At 49.0% G+C, this 24,413-nt stretch overlaps 1 protein-coding gene across 3 annotated transcripts in view; it reads right to left on the reverse strand.

The window, feature by feature from the left end:
* Positions 1-24,026, reverse strand: part of DLG5 (discs large MAGUK scaffold protein 5) — a 128,759-nt gene extending 104,733 nt beyond the window's left edge. For 2 of the 3 annotated variants that reach the window (XR_011423411.1, XM_023645983.2), the window contains exon 1: positions 23,595-24,025. Coding sequence is in view for 2 of the 3 variants with exons in the window: in XM_023645983.2 (XP_023501751.2) it covers positions 23,595-23,898 (304 nt within the window). In the remaining variant the exon portion in view is untranslated. Of the gene's footprint in view, positions 1-23,594 lie in introns of all 3 variants that reach the window. The other variant, XM_023645967.2, reaches the window with a different exon arrangement.
* Between the last annotated feature and the right edge of the window lie 387 nt (positions 24,027-24,413).

Genomic DNA, 24,413 nt, shown 5'->3' on the forward strand with positions numbered 1-24,413 from the left:
GGCCAGGTGGCCATCCACTTCCCCTGTCAACCTGGTCACCTAAAGGCCTAGACTCAGCTTCCTTGTCTCCTCTTTGCTCCACGACACTTCGATCTGCAGTTCCCTGAGACTCTCTTTTTCTCGGAGAGGGAGTGAGAAAAACAAAAGCAAATCCTGCTGAATTGCTCATTAGGATTTTAAAACCTGTCCACAGAGGAGAGGCTGGTGACAAGGTGAGGGAGAGAGAGGTGGAGGCGCCACCTGAGGATAAACTGTCCTGTTCGGGTTCCAGGGTGTGGGGGCAGCAAGAGGAGAGGCAGAGGCACCCAGGAGCAGAGGCCAGAAGAGCCGCGTGGAGATCGCCAGGGGCTGGGTTATGAAAGCCAGGAAAGCACTGCTCCTCCTGCCAACAGAGCTCTCTTAATCCAACCCCCAGATGGCACCATCTGGCACCAGCACAGGAGCAGCTCCTGAGGGCACACGAGTCACGAGGCTGGGCCCTGCGTCTGTCCCTTCAGGCCGCAGCTTGCCCCTTGCTCCCAAGGAAGTACGGGTCCCTGCCCCTCCAAGGCCTGGCTCCTGACAGGCCTGTGCACGCCGGGAAGGTGAGTCAGTAGCTGAGAAAGTAGAGGAAGCTGCCGTGCTGCACAGGGTCAGGAACTGCTAGATGCAAAGACCTGAGAAGAGAAGGCACTGGCCCAAGGTCACTGAGCAGGCCGGCATCATGCCAGAATGAGGCAGCAATCCTAGGATCTCCCTTTACCCAGATGCCGCAAAGAGGTTTGCAGCTCAAGAACAGCTGTTATCAACTGGCTGTGACGAGCTACCTGCAATTCTAGATGAGAGGAATTCTGTGGCCCTGGGAGGGCCGGGCAGGCCAGAGCATCCTGACTGGCAAGGAAAGAGAGTAGTACTGCCCCAGACCTGCCACGCCTCCATGTACTTGGACAACTTATGGACCAGCCTAGAGTGAGGTGCCCACCTGCAGCGCTGATGTCTGAGGTCCCTGCAGTCATTAAGGATATAGCAGCAACATTCTCTAAGATACGGTAGACTTATTCCCACCCCCACACAAAGGGCTGTGTCTTTGCCTGCCTCTGCAAACATCCACATCTCACCCACGCCTCTAGCCCCAGTTCAAAAATCCACCCTCAGAGGAAGCAGGGGAAGAATATGTGGATAAGGAAGGAGCATCAATTAGGAAGTCTCGATGGCAGGGAAGGGCAGCATGTAACCCGTCTGCTTAGCAGGAGGCACTGACTCCCCTTCCTCCCACTCCTGCAGCACCCCTGACAGGCAGCCATCTAGGCCCTCCCAGGGCACTCACCACCACCAAAGGCAGCCTTCCCATCACTAACCAGTTCTCCGTGCAAGGTGCTCTTCCTTAGGGCAACAGAAATTCGCCAATAGCAACTTGAAGCAAAACTCCAAATCTAGAGGCTCCAAAGGCTGCTCCGATGTCCCACCATGGCTCAGTGGGTGTGCCCTCTGGATTCCAACCATCAGGAGTGAAATCCTGACTCATTAGCTGGGACTCTAGGCAACTGACTTGCCCTCTCTGTGCCTCAGTTTCCTCATCTGTAAAGTGGGGACAATAACAGCCCCTGCTCTTTGGGTTGCTGGGACGACCCATGAGATGTCCATGTGAGCTCCCTGGCACACACTGTTAAGTGGTCAATAAACGGCTCCTATAGCTACCATCACACCACACCATGACTATCACGGCCTGTGCCCACATGCACTGGTCCAGCCTGCGGCTCCTCTCCTGACACTCATCCCTCTTTCTCATGACCAGACTTGCGCCGGGCAAGGGTCCAGTTCTGTAGCCCCCCTTGGGGGTAGCTGGCTTGCTGGGAACACATTTCAAAACCTAGCCATCTCCCTGCAAAACCTCTGCCCGGTGCTCAGGCATGCCATCCCAGCAGCTCAGCAGAGCTGGCACACAAGAAATGCAGCAGGAGACGATGACAGGGGAGGGTTCTTCTCACCCATCCTAGTGAAAAGGGACATCCTGGGCCATGTCTCTAGCCTCACCACCCTAGACCCCAAAAGCATCCTCCACCAGACCACCAATGTGGTCTTCAAAACATAGAAACACCCAAGCAAATAGATATAATCTTATTAACTCCATGCTCCACAACCTTCCATGGCTCTCTTTGGCCTATTAGGATAAAGTCAAAAAGTCTCATCCCAGCATTGAAAAGAAGGAAACAAACATTTATTGAGCATCTGATATGTATTACACCATTTAACAACTCCCTCTAAGGTTGGTCTTATGACCGCATCTCACAGGTGAGGAAGTCAAGGCTCTGAAGCATTAAGCACCCTGCCTAAGCTGCACAGCTCAGAAGCATCAGAAGCAGACTTGGAGGCCAGGTCCACGGCCCGGCCCCCACCTCCTTCTGCAGCTCATCTCTTCCACCCCCTCTCTGACCAGGCCACCAGCCAGTCACCCGGATGCCCAAGGTCACCCACTTCCTGCCTCACTGCTCTTCCTCAGGCTTCTCTCCCCGCACCTGGAACACACCTAACCATCACTCGAGGACTTTGACTCAGCCCTCAAAGCCCAGCTCTCAAATTACCTCCTCCATGAGACTGACTCTCAGCCTGGCTCTCCCTTCCGCAAGACAAAAGCAATCCCTTCCTTGGCCATGCTTCCCAGCAGCTCATCTCTAACCACGTTTGAGCACAACTTACAGTCGCCGAGCCAGCGGCACTGCCATCTGCTCCCTAATGCAGATCATTCATCTTGACAGCACCGCAGCTCAGCGTGTCTGCTTGAATAAGTGAATGAATGATCTCCCTTCTAGACTTACAGACCAGGAAGCAGAGAACTGTCAGAGGCAGACTTGACCTTTGCAGGGACAACTGGTAAATAGCCCGTCTAGAGTAGCCTCCTGGAGGTTACACCTAGCAAATAGTTCATCTTAGGCTGGGTAACCTGAGCAACCCCATCGGGACTACGAACTCCTGTTAGGAAGTAGTACATTCACATAGTGAAGAAGGGATGAAAAGCAGTAGCAGTGACTTTTTCTGGGAGCCACACTACTGGGGAGGGACCTCTGGGCCTTCTCTACCCCATCCTGGCACTGGCGGGGGGACCCACACAGGGCTCAGCCCCCAGTCCTCCTGGCACTCTCTCCCCTAGACATGGGAAGCAGCACTCCAGGGGCAGAAGCAGCTCCTCTCTGCTGACCTGGACAGAAAGACGCCAGGGCCTGGAGGGGCCTTAGCCAAGAGCACCTGTTCCAACAGTTTATCAGCCCCGGGTCCCCTTGGGGAAGAGAAGGAAAGATGAGCTCTCTGTCCTGACCCACTTTTCCCAGAGCTCCCTTCCCAGATCTGGCCCAGCCCAGTGAGATACTGCTCACCTTGTGACATCAGTAAGAGAAACACTCACACGTGTTCATATACGGAGCACTTCCAGCTCGTCAAAACCACTCTGAGACTCCCACTTTACAGATAAGGAAAATGGCGATCAGAGGTAGGTCCCTGAACTGTGTTCTTCTCACTCTGCTGCCTCCCTGACCCGCACAAACATCACAGCTCTTGCTCAGATGAGACAGAACAGATGTGGCTTCTCTGCTTCCCTTCCTTGGGCAGGCTCGGACACCAGGAAGCACCACACCCTGCGGAGAAGCATCACCTGGGTGCCGGTGAAAAACACAGACGCCAAGACCCATGCTCCCCAGGTTCTGCCTCAGGAGGCCTGGGGTGGGGCCCAGGAGCCTTCCTTTTTCAGAAGCTTCCCAGGTGGTTCTGAACAAGACGGTCCAATAACGGCACCTGGAGAAACGTACGAGTGACTAGAATCCACATCAGCCTGACAGTTTGTATCAACAGCCTTACAAATGTCCACACCCTTTGAGCCAACAGCACCACTTCCAGAAATTTATCCTGAGGAAATAAATAAGTGCACAAAGATGTCTGCATAAGGATCTTTACTGTGGCATTACTGACACTGGAAAATGGGAGATTTCTAAATGTCCAACCAAGGGAACTGGTCACATACATCTTGCTAGGGCAATACCATGCACATAAGAATGATGCCTTTGGGGCCGGTCCCATGGCCAAATGATTAAGTTCATGTGCTCTGCTTCGGCAGCCCAGGGTTTCGCTGGTTCGGATCCTGGACACAAACACGGCACCACTCATCAGGCCATGCTGAGGTAGCGTCCCACATAACACAACCAGAGGCACTCACAACCAGAATATACAACTACGTACTGCGGGGGAGGTGCTTTGGGGAGAAGAAAAAAACAGATGTTAGCTCAGGTGCCAATCTTAAAAAAAAAAATGATGCCTTTATTCACTCTTTAAAAAAAGAGCTTCACAGGGCCAGCTCTGTGGCCAATTGGTGGGGTTTGCGTGCTCCACTCCAGCAGCCTGGGGTTCACCAGTCCGGATCCTGGGCGCAGACCTGCACACTGCTCATCAAGCCATGCTGTGGCGGCATCCCACATGAAAGAACTAGAATGACTTACAACTAGGATATACAACTCTGTACTGGGGCTTTGGGGAGAAAAAAAAGAGGAAGACTGGCAACAGATGTTGGTTAGGAGCCAATCTTCCTCAACCAAAAAGCATTAAAAAAAAAAAAAGAAAAGAAATGCCTATAGAATATCCAAGAGGAGATTAAAAGAAAAAAGCACAAAGCTTCATCGTGGTTATCTCCAGTTATTAAGGTTACCTGCAACTTATTTCCCTTTTGACTACCTGCATTTTCTAATTTCTCTGCCATAAACATGGCTAATTATACGGGGGGTTTTTTAAGATTTTTTTTAACTTTTATTTTGTCTCCCCAAAGCCTGCCAGTACATAGTTGTGTATTTTTAGTTGTGGGTCCTTCTAGTTGTGACATGTGGGACGCCACCTCAGCATTGCCTGATGAGCGGTGCCATGTCTGCACCCAGGATCCAAACCGGTGAAACCCTGAGCCACTGAAGCAGAGTGCACAAACTTAACCACTCGGCCATGGGGCCAGCCCCGGTATGTTTTTTTAAACCAAGCAACTTTTGGGGCAGGCCCCATGGCCCAGTGGTTAAGTTTGCGTGCTCTGCTTCAGTGGCCCAGGGTTTCATCGGTTCAGATCCTGGGCACGGCCACAGCACCGCTCATCAGGCCCATGTTGAGGCAGCATCCCACAAGCCATAACCAGAGGCACTCACAACTAGAATATACAACTATGTACCAGGGGCACTTTGGAGAGAGGAAGAAGAAAAAAAAAGATTGGCAACAGATGTTAGCGCAGGTGCCAATCTTTAAACCAAGCAACCTTCTTGTTTTAACTACCAGCATCAAACCTAAAACGTGAATCCCAGTTCAGTTAGAGCAGGAAGAACTGCAGATGGCATCTATTTCAATCATGGACATGACAGGACCTCCTTCCTGCCATGCCTGAGGTTCCACTTCAATACTTCCAGCTGTTGGGAGCTCATTCCCTTCTCTAAAGCAGTAGTTCCTGGTAAACAAAAAGTTGCTCCTTGGGGGCCAGTCCAGTGGCATAGTGGTTAAGTTCATGTGCTCCACTTCAGGGGCCAGGGTTCACAGGTTCAGATCCCAGGCACAGACCTATGCACCACTCCTCAAGCCATGCTGTGGTGGCATCCCACAAAAAATAGACAAAGATTGGCACAGATGTTAGCTCAGGGCCAATCGTCCTCACCAAAAAAAAAAAAAAAAAAAAAAGTTCCTTATCCTGAGCAGAATTCTACCTCCCTGAAGCTAAAATCCCCATCTCCCTAATACAGTTTGCAGCACATGGCATCAAGAGCTTAATAAATACACAGAACAGAGCTGTTATTTTTAATTGACTTAAAGGATGATCACCCATGCTTTCCCACTATGGCCAAGATGAGAATGTGGGTCTTTACAAGCACTGCTGACACATATTCATAACGTCATGTTTAATCAGGTGTCCTTCACCTCTTCCTCCTCACAATCACCTAGATGATTATTGAAAACCACCTGTGTCCTCAGAAAAACAGATCCACAGATCAGTGGAACAGAAGTGAAAACCCAGAAATAAACACACATCTATGGACAGCTGATCTTCGACAAAGAGGCCAAGAAAATACAATGGAAAAAGCAAAGTCTCTTCAATAAATGGTGTTGGGAAAACTGGACAGCCACATGCAAAAGAATGAAAGCAGACCATTCTCTTACACCATGCACAAAAATAAACTCAAAATGGACCAAAGACTTGAAGCTAAGACTGAAACCATAAAACTCCTAGAAAAAATATAGGCGGTACACTCTTTGACGTCAGATTTACCAGCATCTTTTTGAATACCATGTCTACGCAGACAAGGGAAACAAAAGAAAAAATAAACAAATGGGACTACATCAGACTAAAGAGCTTCTGCAAAGCAAAGGAAACCAGGAACAAAACGAAAAGACAACCCACCAACTGGGAGAAAAGAATTGCAAATCATATATCCGACAAGGGGTTAATCTCCAAAACATATAAAGAACTCATACAACTCAACAATAAAAACCAAACAACCCAATCAAAAAATGGGCAGAGGATATGAACAGACATTTTTCCAAAGGAGATATACAGATAACCAACAGGGACATGAAAAGATGTTCAACATCACTAATTATTAGGGAAATGCAAATCAAAACTACAATGAGATATCACCTCATACCCATGAGAATGGCTATAGCTAACAAGACAAGAAATAAGTGTTGGAGAGGGCGTGGAGAAAAGGGAACTCTCATACATTGCTTGTGGGAATGCAAAACTGATGCAGCCACTATGGAAAACAGTTTGGAGATCTCTCAAAAAATTAAAAATAGAAATATCATATGATCCAGGTATTCCAGTACTGGGTATTTATCCAAAGAACGTGAAATCAACAATTCGAAGAGATTTATGCACCCCTATGTTCATCGCAGCATTATCCACCAAGAGCCAAGATGTGGAAGCAACCCAAGTGTCCAACAACTAATGAATGGATGAAGATGTGGTATATAGATACAATGGAATACTACTCAGCCATAAAAAAAAGACAAAACCATCCCATTTGTGACAACATGGAGGGACCTTGAGGGTATTATGTTAAGCGAAACAAGTGAGAGAGAGAAAGACAAACACTGATTTCACTCATATGCGGAAGATAAACACATGGACAAAGAACAGATCAGTGGTTACCAGAGGGGAAGGGGGTGTGGGGGAGTGTGAAAGGGGGAAAGGGACACATATGTATGGCGACAGATAAAAACTAGACTATTGGTTGTGAATACGATGCAGTCTATATAGAAACTGAAATAATGTACACGTGAAATTTACACAATGTTATAAGCCAATATGACCTCAAAAAAAATCCAAAGGAATCCCAAAAGACTCGTGTCCCTACTAAGACCATTGTTCCATGAACTACAGTTGCCCCTGCCCCACTAGGACTGCAACAGCCCTGTATGGACATGGGTAACTTTACTGAGGCCATTTTTGGGTGAACTATCTGCTTAAGGCTGCCAGTTCAGCCAAGACTCCCAGACGCCACACTACCAGAAGCTGAGCAATCAAGTGCAGCTGACACAGGACAGGCAAGGGGCCCCTCCCTCAAGGACAGCAACTAACAGAAAAGTGATGCTTCTTTCCTCCCTCTCTGGTTTTATTTATTTCCTTTTATTCCCATTTCTCTTACCACTCTCCTCCCCCATGGCCACAGGTGACCATTCTTGTGTGGTTATCTTTTTCTTTGTGTTCTTGCAAAATGGGTATTGTTTTGTATTATTAATTTACATAATGGCATTATATTATCCACCTTGCTCTACTTCTTAGTTTTTCATGGAACACAAGGCTTTAAGATCCATCCTGTTGCCGTGTGCATCTCATCAGTCTCCTGGAACTGCTGCAGAGGACTATGGGCATGCGTCCACCATTGCAGCCATCAGCTCTCTCAGGGATGACACCACCCCATACGGCACTGCAGTGAACCTCTGGGTCCTGTCCCCCCAGGGAGCTGTGTGAGAGCCTAGGGGGTGCACACCCAGGAAGGGGACAGAGTCAGGGCTTTGCAGGAGCCCTGCCAGAGGCTCCAGACAGCAGTACCAGCAGGGGTGAGTTCCTGCATCCCCACCCCCTGCTGTCCGTTGACATCATCAAGCTTTCTAGTTTCTGCCAGCCTAGGAGGTAGAAAGGGATAGAGTTCATTGTGGGTTCTTACCAAACCTGCCAGAACCACGCCTGGTAGAACAGCAAGAAAGGCATTTGCCCCAGTAAGCGTCAGTAGCACTGAATGGAAACAATTGCTCATTAATAAAAATCTCCGTCAAGAGACCTCACTGCCTTGAGTTGTCACAGACTGCTGGAGCAGAAACATCACGTACCAGCTTGCAAAATGCCACAGATCCCACCTGCTCCAGTCAGCAGGGGATCCTGCCAAGGAAACTGACTGTTCAGGGGTGGGCAGCAATAGAGTGAAGCTTTCACGCCACTCCACTTTTTCATTTGTAATCACATGGTCCTACTACCGATGACTGTTACGCACAGCTCATACCACACATGACTCCCCATGTGATCTGACAGCACCTGAAGCAGTCCATACCCACTTAATGAGTCTCAGCAAGGTCAAATTGCTCTAAAGGTTGTTAAATGCTTGCTTTCAATCTCCGTGCTAACTTCATCACAGACCAGGAACTAAGAGTTTGCAGATCAGCACTGGTCTATAGACCAACCCTGAGTGTGGGCTAGAGTCACGGAACAAACCAACCAACCTGCCCTGGAAGTCACAGTTTAAGGTGGCAGTTAACCAGCCACGAGACTGGAGCACTAATAACAATACCGGTAACAGCTGATGCTGACATCACGCTTACTGTGTGCCAGGCACTGCTCTAAACACTTTACTAACAGTAACTCCTTTGATCCTTACAATACAACTTCCTATTATTATCCGCATTTCACAGATGAGAAAACCAAAGCACAGAGAGGGAGAGTGACTTGCCCCCGGTCACAGTAAGTAGCAGACCCAGGATTTGAACCAATACTTGGCTTAGATACAGACTCTTAACCACCCCACTCAACTGACTCCCAAGTGACCTGGCCTCCCCCTGGTTCCTTCACTTGTAAGGCGGAGTAAGGATCTCCAAAGGGCTGCTGGTGAGTTCAAAGGAGAAAAATACAAAAATAACAGACACGGCACCATATAGCAACAAAGGCAATAAAAACCTACTATCTGCCCAGTACACAACCATCTACGTGCACATGACCATTTCTCTGCACCATTCACCTACTTTCACACCTGCATTGAGGAGGAGGTGGTATCAGGACCCCATCTGAGAGATAAGGATAAGACTTGGAGGGGCCAGCCAGGTGGCACAGTGGTTAAGTTCATGCACTTGGGCAGCCCAGAGTTCGTGGGTTCGGATCCCAGGCACAGAACTACACACTGCTCATCAAGCCATGCTGTGGTGGCATCCCACATACAAAATAAAGGAAGAATGGCAAAGCTGTTAGCTAAGGGACAATCTTCTTCAAGCCAAAAAAAAAAAAAAAAGAGGAAGATTGGCAACAGATGTTAGCTCAGGGCCAATAAAAAAAGGGACTTGGAGAGGCTATGTGAGGTGGCCATGGGGACACAGCTAGAAAGCAGTGGTCACTCATTCCCCCTCAGCCACTCCCTTCTCTTCCCTAAAGAGAAAGCGAGCAGATGGGAACTGGTCTCAAGTTCCCCAGAGGACTCAGACTATGATTTCTAAATAGCCCAGCTGTAACTCTCAGACCTGAAACTTAGGAAAAAGATTTCCAATCCACCTAACAACTCACAGAAAGCCAGTGAGACACCTCAGGAATTCTGCAAAGGCCGGTCGGCCTATACACCTCACCAGACCCTCCTCTGGACACAGTGCCCTCTGCCATATCCCACAGACCACCCTCCTACCCTGTGCCAAATCTTCCCACTCCTCTCTCCAGCCCTGGGCTCAAGGAGCCTCAGAGAGAACCAATCACAGGGAGAATGACTGGAAGCAGCAGCTCTGTGCCTTCCAGGGGATAGCTAGGAAGGACCGGCCTCACTTTCCCAGTGGCTACTGAGGGCATGCCCCAAGCAGAAGCCCAGGATTCCCATAAACACCCAGTATTCATGGAACAGATTCTCTCCCTGGTCTCCGGCCTTTGCTCTGCGCACTACCTTCACCAGGCCTGTCTCCCTCCGTGCCCCTCTCCAGCGCCCACCTAGCCTCACAGCCAGCTTGCTGTGCACTCTCCTTGAGGCAGCTTCCTCTGCTCTTCAAGATCTGTACTGCTGGACACCTGCTCCTTCAGGTTTGGGCTTTCCAATGAGATGATAAACTCCTAAGGGGCAGGAACCATCTTCTTCATCGCCCTTCTGAGAATCTCATAAATTTTTGCAAAAATACTCACCATTTGCTAGAAACTGCCAAATGGGAGGTGAGAAGTAGGAAGTCAATCAACTAGGCTGACTACTTTCTGGCACTTTTTAAAGCTCCAAAATAGACAGAGTAACCAAAAACGAAAACCTTTGATGAACAATAGGATATATATTCCAGCTACAAGAACAAATCGAGGTCTGGGTGTTCAATATGGGTCTGTGGTATGGTTCATGCGTGATGCTAATGTCTTCCTCATCTCTGCATGCTCAGCACTTGGAGCCTGGTGCAGAGCACTGACCAGGTACATGCTGGATGGATGATGGATGGGTGGACAGATAGACAGATGGACAGATAAAACCTGGGTCCATATCTCTCTGGGCTCCAGGCTAAAGGCTGTGTGATCTCATACAAGAAGACAGCATGACTGGCTCTAGTGAATTTTCATGAGAAACCTTAATACAAGGGAGGTTGAGGGCAGAAGAATGAGTTTATATGAAACTTCACAACTTCCCACAGAAAGCAAGGACAGCTGGTCACTGTTTTGTTCCCTCTCCCTGGGCTCATTAATAGGGAGGAAATATGACATGATTTACAAAGGTAGTCTACCATTTTCTATCAGAAATGAGTCAGGAGAATACATAGGCATATACATGTATATACTCACACACACAGTCCCTAAATTCTAAGTTGCCTCAAGTTCAGCTATATTTTTTTCAGGGGACCAGACCAGCACATTTTGGTTTTGCTTACTTTTCTGCTTTTTCCTAGATCCAGGTCCCACTGAGACCGGCCCCAACTCGGTGTCCATGGGGCATTTACCCTCTTATCTTTATTAAAGGCTTTTTCCTCTGAGCCAAGAGGCTTGGTGGCGTCATTTTCCTGCCTGAACTCTGTCCTGTGACTAAGCAATAAGCAGCCACGGCAGTCAGCCCTGGAAGTTTTTGCTGTATCACAAAACGAATGAGACAACGAGGTGCCTCCTGCCAACATCAGACCCACTCTCTGACTCAGCACTAAATTTAGATGTCATGTCCTACGTCTGCATCCAAACAGTCCTCCTGTGTGACAGGTGCTCAGAACATATCTGCTGAATGAATGAATACTGTGACAAGCGGAGGGGTGTCCAAGGTGCAGAACACAGACATCTCAATGGAAACCTTCAGAGGATGGCTGAGAATACAGAACAAATGCAGTCTTTATAAAGAAACTGAGAGGGACTGCGAAGCCTGCCCAGACTCCCAGCAGCTGCTGGCCCTGAGCAAGCAGAGGAACCTCTCTTGGCCCAGTTTGTCCATCTGCAGAACATAAATACCAACTGCGTGGGCTAATAAAAGATTTTATTCAAGGGTCAGGAATGAGAAGCTGTAGCACAACTCCATTAACTTCGACGTCACTTACTCACCCTCACTGGAAAGGCTGGTGCCTGCAAAGCGAGGCCTGGATCAGGAAAAACCAGCCAAGGTGGCCCAGACTGCCCGCCCAGCCTGAGGCAGGCAGAAAGGCCTTGGACAGAGTCCGGTCTGGGAAGCAACCTGGATCCTGTGTCCAGCTCTGCCAGTGGCATGCTCTGAGATCCCAGTGCAGTCCCCTTGTGTCTCCAGACTGTTGTTTCTCAGGTGTGAAATAAGCAGTTTGGGCAAAGGGGTCTCTTAGATCCCTTCCAGCCCTGATATGCAACAATCTTAAGCTGCTTAAGAAACAAAGAGAAAACGAAAATTCTGGCCAGATAAGAAGAAAAAGAGGTTACCCGGAGTAAGAAGAGAGGCTATCATGAGTCTTGAAAAGGTCATTAAACTTTCGTGAAGTATGACTTCTTACATCAAAATATAAAAATAAGTTTCTTCCCATTTGTTTTGTTATCACATCCCTCACTATTGGCTAGACAGATTTTTACCACATGTGGACAGCAGGTTCACAATGGCCAAAAATGATGTAGAACAAGATTCATTTGAGGGTTCCAGGCCATCTTATGGAGTCAGAGAGGTACCATTCAGACAAGCAACCTGAAGTTGACTCAGAAAGAGGCCTGAGAGCTGCCTGAGAGAGACACACCACACCTAGAAAAACACTGTGAGCAGAGAAAACACACTCTGGCTTGAGACGGCCACAAAGGCAGCAACTCAGAGTCCCAGGTGAGCAGCCTGGAGTCCCAGGGGGTTGCCTCTGAGGACAATGCCTCCTACACAGGCAGCTCCACGGCCCCCACCTGCAGGCTGCATACCAGCAGGGACTTATTTATACATCAAGGGCAAACAGTTCTCTTATGCAGTATAAGGGTAGGACGAGCTGGTGACAATACCTTTTTTTAAAAGAATAATTTTTCAAAAAAAGCAACCACTTTCCACAGCAAGGGACCCCATCTGATGGAGTTTCACTCTGTTCCTTCCCACATCACTGTCTTGGGTAGCAGAGAGTGGTTTTTCTATTAGCCGCATTGTGGTCATTTGTCATTTTTGAGAACATGATTCATCCCAAAAAGAACCCTACAAAGGTGAACAGAGGAGCAGGTGAAGACAAGACTATCTCACTGAAGCACAGCTGCCACAGTCACAGCTTCTGGGTCCAGCTGTGACTCACCAATCCCACTCGGCTCAGGCACAGGAAGCTGAGGCTTTTGGGTGGTTCTTCTCTCGCTCAGCATGGGGAGCATCTTAAAACAAAAGCATCCAAGCCAGTGGTTTTTCAAACTGTGTTCCCTGGAACCCTGGAGAACTCTGGGGAACCCCGTGGAGGTACCTCAGGGAGTGCCACAAGGAAAAGGTGCAAGCTCCAGGCCTCCACACCCAATCATCACAGCACCTCTTTGTCTGTTTTACACGTCTTTCATGTAAAAGTCCAGCTAATGAAAAGGGTCCCACAGCTTAAAAAAAAAAAAATTTAAATCATAAAGGACATTTACACTTCACACGTTATTTCCTTTAATTATCTGCAACAGCCCTGTGAGGAAACCGAGGCTGAAGAGCTTTACGATCCGACTGCACAGCCCATTCTCTGAGAAACCACCCTGTGATCACCCACTGTCTATGTGGACACCCAGGGAAGGGACGTCACCACCTAGAATGGTCCACTCCATAGCTGGATGGCACCAACCATTAAAACAAGCTCTTCCTGGGGCCGGCCGGGTGGCTCAGCAGTTAAGTGCCCACGTTCGGCTTCAGTGGCCCGGGGTTCACTGGTTCGGATCCTGGGTGCAGACATGCCACCGCTGGGCAAGCCATGCTGTGGTAGGCGTCCCACATATAAAGTAGAGCAGATGGGCACAGATGTTAGTTCAGGGCCAGTCTCTTCCTCAGCAACAAGAGGAGGATTGACAGCAGATGTTAGCTTAGGGCTAATATTCCACCCCGTCCCCCAAAAAGAGAAGCTCTTCCTTAAACAAAAGGGCCCATAAGGTAGCTGCTAGGGATTACAAAAGAGATACAGAAGGCGACATCAACTAAGCACAATGTATGAGTCTATTAAAATCCTAATTTGAAAAAATCATCTATAAAAAGGCATTTCTAAGACAAGGAAAACTGAACATCGACTGGGAATAAGATGACGTTAAGAAATTATTGTAAATATTGTTGGTTGTGAAAATGGTCTTCTGGCTAGGTTTTTTTAAAAGCCCTTATCTCTTAGAGACAATTTCTTAAGTGCATATGGGGGAAGCTATATGCTGTCTGGGATTTGTTTTAAAATACTACAGAAAACAAAAGTTGTTGGGCGAGCTGGGTGTTTGTCATATTATGCTGTCCATCTCTGCATATGTTTGAAAATTTTATAATACGAAGTTTCAAAGCAAAGGAGGGAGAGAGGTCTTTTCTCAAGTTGAGCTCAATTCCACTGATCTTCTACCACTCAGCCCACGTTCAGCTCTCTGGGGTCAAAGAGAACAGGGTCTCATCACTGCCCTATGTCGAGCTGAACACAGGCATCCAAGCCCCTCGAAGGCTCCTTTCCTCCAACACAAACTCTTCCCAAGGTCCTTTGGAGCCGAACTTTTCACAGCTCATAGCGATGCCCTCCTTAAAATGTGGGCTCCAGGGCCACAGCACTTGAAAGTGTGTCTTGAGCAGCCCCAGGAGTGTGGGACTCCTGGTCCACGCACACACTAGACTCTCTCCAACTCCAGGTATGGCCTGTGCCCTGTGATACCTCCTGATCCCAAGCACAGGCAGGACATCGGCTCTCTACTCAAGGGCAGGCCACCCCAGCGGCAGGGCCAACAGCTTGCCCTCTCCTCTCATCATCACCTCAGTCCCCACCAAAGCCCTGGGAGGAGAATACTAATAGCACTTTTACAGATTAAAAAAGAAGCCCAGACGGGTTAAGCAACTTGCTGAAGTCACACCACTGAAGAAGGAAGAGCCAAGATCTAAACCCCAGTCTGTGGAAGTCCCCAAGACAGGGTTCATGAAACTCAGCTGTCTCTACTCTTGTGGACTCCCTCCCTGGCTCGAAACCCCCCAACAATGCTCAGGCCACCTGGCTCATTCATCTGTATCACCCGTCTTCCCAGAAGTAACTTAACACTCTCAGGGCAGAGACTATCTTCCTGCTCCCCAGCCCAGCACCTCCCTGGGCTCAGGAAAGACTTGCCCAACAGTTAGCCAGTCCCCAGACCTGCAGTCACCAAACCACCAAGACAGATCTGTACACATCCTTCCAAGGCGCTTCTGGAAGCCCCAACTGTGGACCAAAGCCTGGTCCTGCCCGCTAACACCTAGAGAAGACTGCAAGAAGTTGAACCATCTCAAAGACAGCCATCACGAAACCAGACTTCATTCTTGTCACGCCACACTGGGGAAACTGAGGCCCAGAGAAGTCACACACCCTACCCAACGTCATACAACTGAAACATCTACTGCTCCTGGAATCTACTACACATCTAAGTCATTGACACATCTAAAAAATCTACTCGCCCAGGATCACATGTGCCTAGTTCAGCTGGTATTAGAATTTAAAACAACAGGAAAGTTTAAGGTTTTGGTGCCCCAAGTGAGAGAGCTGGGAGAAAATATGAAAAATAATGGTGTACACAGATGTTCCAGTTCCGTGCACTAGTGCTGAAGTTTCCCAAAAGTGCACTTCTCAGAGCACCGATGTCGCAAGATGCTCCATGGAAAAGGATTTTGTGGTCAAGTCGGTTTGGGAAACACTGCATAGTGAACCCACTGCAGTGAAGTCCCAAAGCACACTGGCTCCTAAGCCCTCTCAAGAGGCCCCAATAAAGGAGCCTGTGTGACCTGCTCAAACCAGCACTGCTCAAATGCTTTGACCACAGAACGCTTTCATCCAGTAATACCATGCACATCCCATGGAACTAGTGTTTAGAAGACGTTTCCTTGGGAAATACTGATCTAGGCCTTTTGAAAGAAAATCTTGATGGCCATTACCCTGAATTCAAGACTGAAAAACCAAACCAACCCTGAATGGTAGTAGCGTCTACAAAGCAGAAATAACTAACATACTTCAAGGCCTTTGCGGATAGAGATGTTAGTACTGCAAACAAGAAGAAAATGTGTGAACATCCTTTGGCTGCCAGATATGAATCCTGCTGGGATGATACAGTTAACAACTTCTGACCTCAAAAGAGTCACAGATGACAACTGAAACTCAAATCTTTCTTTAAAGTCCAAAGGAACTGTCCTGAGACTTTCCAAAATAGGTTGGGGGGGAAAATACAGAATTTTTAGAAGAAAAAAGGAAAGAAAACGTTGGAACCAGGACTCCAGCCAGGCCACCTACCCATAAGTCAAGTTACTGTGGCCAGAACGAATTACCTTAATTAAAACTTGAAGCAAACAATATGAGGTTCCTCAATAAATTAAACTTAGAATTACCAGTGATTCCACTCCTGGATATACAGCCAAAAGAACTGAAAGCAGGACTCACACAAATATTTGTACACCAATGTTCACAGCAGCTTCAGGCCCAATAGCCAAGAGGGGGAAGCAACCCAAGTGTCCACTGACGGATGAATGGATAACAAAATGTGGTAAACACATGCAATGGAACATTAGGCAGCCTTATAAAAGACAAATTCTGAAACATGCTACAACACGAACTTTGAGGACATTATGCTAAGTGAAATAAGCCAATTACAAAAGGATAAATACTGTATGATTCCACTTATATGAGGTACCTAGAGTAGTCAAAGTCATAGAAATAGAAAGTAGAATAGTGGTTACCAGAGGTGGAGGGGAAGGGGAAAAAGGGAGGGAGCTATTTTAGTTTTGCAAGATGAAAAGATTCTGGAGATCTCTTAGACAACTATGTGACTGTACTTAACACTTCTGAACTAGACAGTTAAAAATGGTTAAGATGGTAAATTTCATGTTATGTGTTCTTTACCATAATTAAAAATTTTTAAACTCAAATAAAATTTTAAAAAAAGGAAATTCTGACATGCTACAACGTGGATGAACCTTAAAGATGTTATGCTAAGTAAAATAAGCCAGTCACAAAAATGACAAATACTGTATGATTCCACTTACATGAGGTACCTAGAGCAGTCAAGTTCACAGAGACAGAAAGCAGAACGTTGACTGGCAGGAGCTGGTGGGAGCGGGAGAAGGAAGAGCTACTGCTGAGTGGGGACAGAGTTTCAGTTTTTCAAGATGAAACAGTTCGGGAGATGGATGGTGGTGACGGCTGCACAACAATGTGAATGGACTTAATGCTACTGAACTGGACACTTAAAAACGGTTAAAATGCTCAATTTCATATTATGTATATTTTGCCACTAAAAAAATAGGAAAAAATGGTTTAAATGGCAAGTTTTATGTTACATATATTTTACCACAATTAAAAAAAAAAAACCTCAAAGCAAATGGGTTACGACCCTTAGTGTGCAATGAATATCAAGGTAAACAGTCACCTCACAATTATTCACCAAAGGGTTTCGTGTTGGATGGCCCATACGGGTCACTCCAAACATGTGTTTAGTTTAAAATGTTTCTGTAGCACTGTCATGGAACTCTGTCTCAAAAAGATCAATAGAGACACAATTCAGAGATAATGCAATCTGCCCCATGTACAAGGCGAAAAAAGATGCAGTAGCCCCAGCTCAATCCCATTCAAAATCCCTCTCTGCTGAACACACTTGGCATGCCTACTGCACAGACTGAGCAGCAGCTCAGTCCTCTTGCTCTGTGCCCAATATTTCTCTGGCTCATGTCTTCCCAAGGTCACAGGAAATTACTGAAGAGCCTCCTTGCACTGGCCTGCAAGATGTACAGGTGGTCGGAATGAAGTGGAACAAAAAACTAAGACAAAATATTTCTCCTATGCTGCTTACTTTTTCAAAAAATAGAAAGTCTGAGTATCAAAAATCACTCAGTGCCAACACTAAATCAGAAAACAGAAGTCATGGTACAGAGACGGAAGGAGACTCAGAAATCTAGTCCAACCCCAACACCAAGCTTCCCTGGACCTAATGCTACCTTGGAAGAGCTGAGAACCCCACAGGACTGAGCAAGTCCTCAGTCAGTGCTAAACTTCTAGTTTCACTGTTATACTGAAAAAAATCCAAGCCTCGGGTAGTTAAACAGCTTATCCAAGGTCAAGATGTTGCACAGTTAGGAGCAGATCACCATCCAGGACTCTTTCAAGGACACCAAGCTGACATTCAAATTCTGAGTGCAACAAGGGAAGGGCTCTCCACGCCTAAAACAGGTAATGTGGGCACTCCACATGGCTCCTGGCAGCCAGCCTCACAGTGCTGATACCTGATGGGTGACCTTGGGGACTTCAGACACCACCTGCTTCCATCACAGACATACTGTGGGTGGTGACATCCTTGTGTGCACCCGGGACTCACTCTAGCCTTCCTGCACTCCCAAAGCCTTCTGTCACTGCAAAGTCACCACTTAGGAATCTGCACATATTTCGGAGGAGGACCTAGACTTACACAGGGACACACCATTCACTCTACACACAGCTGACTAGTCATCCATTCAACAGAAATTTACTGAACACCTACCTTGGGCCAGGATCTCTTCTAGATTAAGGCTACAACAGCAAATTCAGCTCTTGGTGACCCACAGCCACAGCAAAAGCAACCTGACATCTCCTCAGCATAATTACAAGGAGCTCTCACATAACCCTCAGCAATATCAGGAGAATCCCAGGTTTCTGGTTCTAAGACTGCTTCCAGGCTGCACTGCTTACCAAAGTAACAAGATGCTCTTTTTTCTTATCACAGATTGTCAAACAGCAAAGTGAAGTAGTTCTTGTTTTAATTATTTTGTAGAGTAGGAGATAAGCTCAGAAAGGTCAACTGCCTTGCTCAAGGTCTAGAATCTAGTGAAGTCTGACCCCTTCTCCCCACCACCCTACTCCAGCAGTGACTTCCTCTGCTAATTGTATAATCGCACAAAGATGAGACCACATGTAGTGGACATTCACCTGCAGTCTTATGTGATCCTTCCTGATCTTCTTCCTTTGGAGAACTGCTTCTCCTCACTCTAAAGAACCAAATGGTACTGGTATGGGCTGCCAATCACTGTACCCCATCACCCTATCCTATTGGTTGGGTCCACCGCTGGGCTAACCTTAGTCCTCCAACCCCAGCTACAGTGATTGGGCTTCATGCAGACATATGTCAGGCCAATCAGGATCTTTCCAAAAGATTTTTCAGCCTGGGCTGATTGGCTAGAGCTCCCTTTATCCTCTGGTCAGGGGCTGTGAAGATGAAGCCCAGAAGAGTCTGAGGCCATGTTCTAAGCCCACGGGAAAAGCCCGCAACATTCACGATCAATCATCCAAAGGCCAGTTTCCGAATCCACCCCAAAGTTTTAGAATATTATACAGTAGATTTCTTTCCTGCCTAATACAGTTTGAGCTACGTTTCTGTCACTTTCAATAAAGATGCCCTGACTTAATACACAGAGGGATAAATAAAATCAGCCTCTCTCTTAGAAACCTCTTGTTGACCATTACTATCAAGCTCCTCCATCGCTTCCTCTCAATAATACACTTAAAAGAACCAAAAGAAAAACTACAGTGGTTGGAGCCTTTACTTACATCTATGTCCCTGTTGACCCTCTAGGGCAGAGTGGACAAAGAAAAGGTGGCTGGTATCCAAAAGAGTAGGGAGAGAACAAAAGGCCCAGATAACCTCTAATGAATAATAAATAATCCACATCTGAGAGTCAGCAGCAAACCGCACTCGTCCTGCTGGAAAAGCCTGGCAGAGTTATTCCTTAAAAAAAATAAAATTCGTCCAGCTTTAACTTCTAACAAGTGCACAATGCCTAAATTCCAAGTGACATGCAAACTCCTGGCTCAGCCTAGCCATCATGGTCCTCCAGATCACCTCTGCATCCCATCCACCCAGAGCCAATGCCAATGTCCAGCTCTACTCAGGCTGGTCTAATTTCTACAACCTGAAAACATACCGCTCCTCTCATGGCGAGGCCCCTGCTCTCGTCGTATCTACTCTTATTGTGCCCAGAACGTCCTCCTCCTTTCCCTCTGCGCACTTGCAGCACCTCTTCAACACCTAGCTCAAGCCCCAGTTCCTCCATGAAGCTTTCCTCGGCTTCTCCAGCAGACGATACTGTCTCCAATCTCTTAACTCTGGTAAAGCCAAGTCAGCCAGCTCACTAGGAAACTAAAGAGAGGCATGGAGGGGACAAGAAAGACACATTCAGCTCTGACCACACAGTGGACAGGGGCCAGAGGGCAATCATCAACTTCTGCCACTTCTGCCCCATAATAGAGGTCCAGCGTGGATTGGTTTGGGGAGCCCTCCACATTTAGATGGTAATTAGAGCCAGGAGGCAGGGATGCGAGTGTCTGGGGAAAGCGTATAGCATGCAGAGTTTTAAAAGGAGGAAAAGCCTGCTTGCAGGTCTATCACTCAACTGATCTATCTCACAATGTCACTCTCCTGAGTGTCCCATTCCTCCAAAGAGGCAGTGAGCTGCAGGCTGGAATTACATCCTACACATCCCTGTCTCTGTCCCCCCCCGCTGGACCAAGCAGAGGACCAGGCACTTGAGTCCTCCCGAGTCACATTCTGCCCTCCCAGTGGCTGAGGCGGGCAGCCTAGCATCCCCAGCCCCATCTCACAGATGAAGAAGCTGAGGCTCCCAGCCAGGAAGGGGCTCTCACTCCAGAGGCAGGTAGTCAAGGACCCTCAAGTGAGAAAACTCAGATGTTAGTAACTAAATCAAAGAGGAAAAACAAAGGATCCTGGTACAACTGTGGCCCTGAGTCATCCAGGGAAGAACAAGAGTTCCATCCTCTCACCACCACCAGCCAGGGCAAAGGTGACCACTTCTTCCTTACAGATCCAGGATTGGGACAAGGAAAGGCTACATAAGTCCACAGAGTTCCCCAATGCAGGAAATGGCCTGCAATTGTAAGGGGAAGGCCTAATCAGGCCACAGGAAAAAATGCCAAGACAGAATCAGGAGCGTGGGGCTTAGCCTCGACTCCCGGCTGCTTTCTACCCTATCCTCACACCTCACAGACAGGGGAACGGAACCCAGCATAAGGCAGAGATGACACCACTCATCTCCTGGGGCGAGATATTAAGTATAAGACACAAAATGCCCAACAGCAATGTTATCATCAATCCTAGTACAGAAGTCCCTCTACCCCCTAAAACAAAACGGCACTGTACTTTCTTGTTCCCTTCATACTCCAGGCCTGAGAACGGTGGGTTATAAACATCTGGTTATAAACAACACGAGCAGAAGAGACTGCTCTGGTTTGGTTTGCTCACTTGCCCAGTACTACCTAGGACAGCTTCCTCCCCGTTCCAGACCCCAGGGAAGGGGCTGCTGGACATCATGTGCCTGCAGTACAGCAAACTCCCACAGCAGAGAGTGCCAGCCAGGGGATGGGCCTTCTGGAGCAGGGCCCCACACGGGGTGTGGAATCCACCAAGGTGATGGTGGCACCTCCTATGCAGAGTTGGTGACAAAGGGGCCTCCCCTTGATGCTATGCATCCTCAGGAAGCCAACTGGTTCCTCTCTCAGGTTCCCACAAGGGCCTTGCACTAAAGCCCACTTACAGACAGAGCTGTGGACCTGCCTGCAGAGTGGAAACCGCTGGAGAGAGCAAGGAGGCAGGACACAGTGCTGGGTTTCCCTGACTTTGGCTTCTTGGAGATGAGACAGGTGTTTCCACCCCTTCAACCACAGCAGCTCTATCATGCACTGCTTCCTGGCTAAGAGAAAAAATAAGTTGGCAAACCCCTGCACAGTAGTTCTTACTTTACAAAGGCCCCAACACTCTATCGCTTACTTACACATCACATCACCCTCTCCCCCAGAAGCTCTAGATGGCATCTTGCCGTATCAAACGCTGTCCTAATTTTTTTCTAAAGTATTAGCTAAAACAAACTTAAATTCCCCTTTGAAAATTATTTTCCTGAGGAGTTCATGATCCTCTGGCAAAGTTACAGAACTCTGCATTGTGATAAACCTAGAGTCTGAAACCACTGCCCTGAGGGATAAAATCCAAACCCTATTCCATCCCTTCCTTGAAGGTCAGGACCAGCTCCTGGAACTTTGACCCTGTGAGGCCCCACCTTGTCCACCAGGAATGAAAAGGGGAGGGACCTAATTAATGGCAATTTGTCCATCTATTCCAGAGATTAAAGCTAGCACTGATTCAAACACATCCCAATGAGGACTTGAGTCTGCACTCCAACTTCTGCGCTTCCTTGATAAACTTTCTCCTTCCAAGACAGACAGATGGATAGACAGACAGATAAAAGCAATTAAAAGAAAAAAAATTACCCCAGTGAGATTTCCCTCTGTCCTTATCCTCATGGCCACATCTGACAGCCCTTCTTAGCATCTTCCAAAGCACCATCCCAGGAGAGAATTGAGTTTGCCCAGAAACTCATATATAATCACAACTAGGGGACAGAAGGCAGGTGTGAGGGGCATAAATGCTAGAGTTGGAAACTCAAAGTGGAGACAGACGGGCCACCAAAGAAATGATGGGCTGCAGGCCAGAAGTTTAGGCTCTGTATGTCAGTTTCCTTCCCTATAAAAAGTGAGGTTGAGATGGCCAATATACACTGGAGCTGTTACCCGGAACAGCTTATAAAATCATCCCCTTAACAAGTGAGGCTTTTAACAGCCAAATAAACAGGTCTCATAGCCTTTGGCCTACAAGTTGCTAAGCACAGTCTGTCAGCCCTCTCGGATGGCTCTTAAAACAAGGAGAAGACGTTAAAAAGGTGGCAGTTGCTGCGTCCTGCCTCAAAATGTGTTCAATAAAACAATAAGTCATAATTGAAAACTCCTGGTTTTCAGTACTTTGAGCATTTTAACCACTCCAAGCCGGAGTTTTCTCTCTGGCGAAGTACGAATAATAGACAGCTCAGAGCGGTAACAAGTAAATGTGATAAAATGCAGGCGTGCCACAACAGTAGGTGCCTAATAAATGCTGGCTCTCTTCCTTCCTCAGTGGTAAGCCTTCTCCCTCAAGCTTCCTTCTCTAAAAGGCTGGCTTTCCACACTCCCCAACCATGCCAGGCCAAGACTACCACCTGTCACAAACTCCCAGCAGTACCCCCCCCCCCCACACACACACACACACTCACAAACCCATCACCCACCACCCAAGGGAACCAGCCACCACTTTCCCCCCTCAGGCAGCTCAGTACCGTCAGGGAGGGATCTGAGCCCCAGCAGCCACTACTAGGATTTTCCCATGGTGCAATGCAACTTCCCCAACTTTTCCGGGTCCATAGTTTCCAAAGAAACCTACCAGGCACTGTGCATAATCAACCACAAGTCTGAGTGAGCACACAGATTTGAGCTCTGGGCAGAGGGAGATGTGAGAGCCACAAAGTGAAAAGACACCAGTGGTCCTGCAAGAAGACAGGGCCCAAAACTCAGGAATACCAGTCCTGGCGTTGGTTCCATTCTTCTAGACTGGGTCATTGATTAAAGGCTAGCAGAGGCTCCCAAAGGCCTGGCGGATGGTAAAGAGCCTTAAAAAAGGGACTGACGGACATCCCTCCGAGGTCGCCGCGCGGCTGGACCTAGTGGTCTCGGGAGGACCCTGCTGCCGTGGCACCTGGGAGGGTCAAGGCCTGCAGTGCCGGGCATTGTTCACAGCAACGGCCGGACTGCGGGAGGGAGGAGGTGTGAAGCAGGGGTCCACGCATCACCCTCTCGCCCCGAGACGGGCTAAAGGAGGGAAGGTTCCACGCGTGGCCAGCGCCAGGTAGACTGATGGCCCTCGTGCGTTCCCCCTCGGAGAGCTGGAGAGAGAAGTCGTGGACGGCAGGTCCGAGAGGCCGGGGCAGGGTGGCACTCACCGGCGCCCTCGGCGGGCTGCGGCGGTCCGGCGACGCCGTTCAGGTAGAGAATGGGCAGCAGGTGAGGCTGCGTCTTCTCCAGCGCCGCCCGCAGGTCCTGGAAGTGGTCCCGCTCCTTGGCCAGGAGTAGCTTGAGCAGCAGCTCCGCCTTGGCGCCTCCCGCCTCCTCGTCCAGCTGCCGCCGCTCGCCGGGGCTCAGCGCTCCGGCGGCCTCGAGCAGCCCGAGCACCGCCTCCACCTCCGTCATGGCCTGGGCCAGGCTCTGCTGGCACTGGGCGAGCAGCTCCCGGCGCTGGGGCTCCATGGTGGCGGGCCGCCCCGCCCCGCCCCGCCGGACGGCTCCGGGGCTCGAGGCCGGCGGGCGCGCGGGCGGGCTGCGGCGGCGAGAGGCCCCGCGGCGCCTCGGGGCGGCGAGCGCCCGGCTGCGGCCCTAGCGCACTGGGGGCCGCGCAGCGCCGGGGGCCATGGGCCGCGGCCTGGGCGGGCTGGGGGCCCGGGCGGCGAGCGGCGCTCAGCAGCGGCCGCCTCCCGGGCTCAGGAGCGCAGCCATGTTGGCTGCAGCGGCGGCGGGACTGAAGAGGAGGAGGAGGAGACGGGGGAGGAGAAGGAGGAGGCGGAGGTGGGGACGGCGGCCGGGGCGCGCCCCAAGGCCCGGCTCCAGCCGGGCATGCTCCCCCGCCCCCTCCGCGCCGCCGCCGCTCCCTCCCCGGCCCCGCGAGACAACTCGCCCCGAAACCCCGGCCCCGGCGCCGCCCCCAGCCAAGATCCCAGCGCCGCGGGGAAAGCGGCCAGGCCGGGTGCGCCAGGCCCCCGACGGCT

The sequence above is a fragment of the Equus caballus genome, chromosome 1 (genome assembly GCF_041296265.1).
Source record: "Equus caballus isolate H_3958 breed thoroughbred chromosome 1, TB-T2T, whole genome shotgun sequence".
Classification (NCBI taxonomy): Eukaryota; Metazoa; Chordata; class Mammalia; order Perissodactyla; family Equidae; genus Equus; species Equus caballus.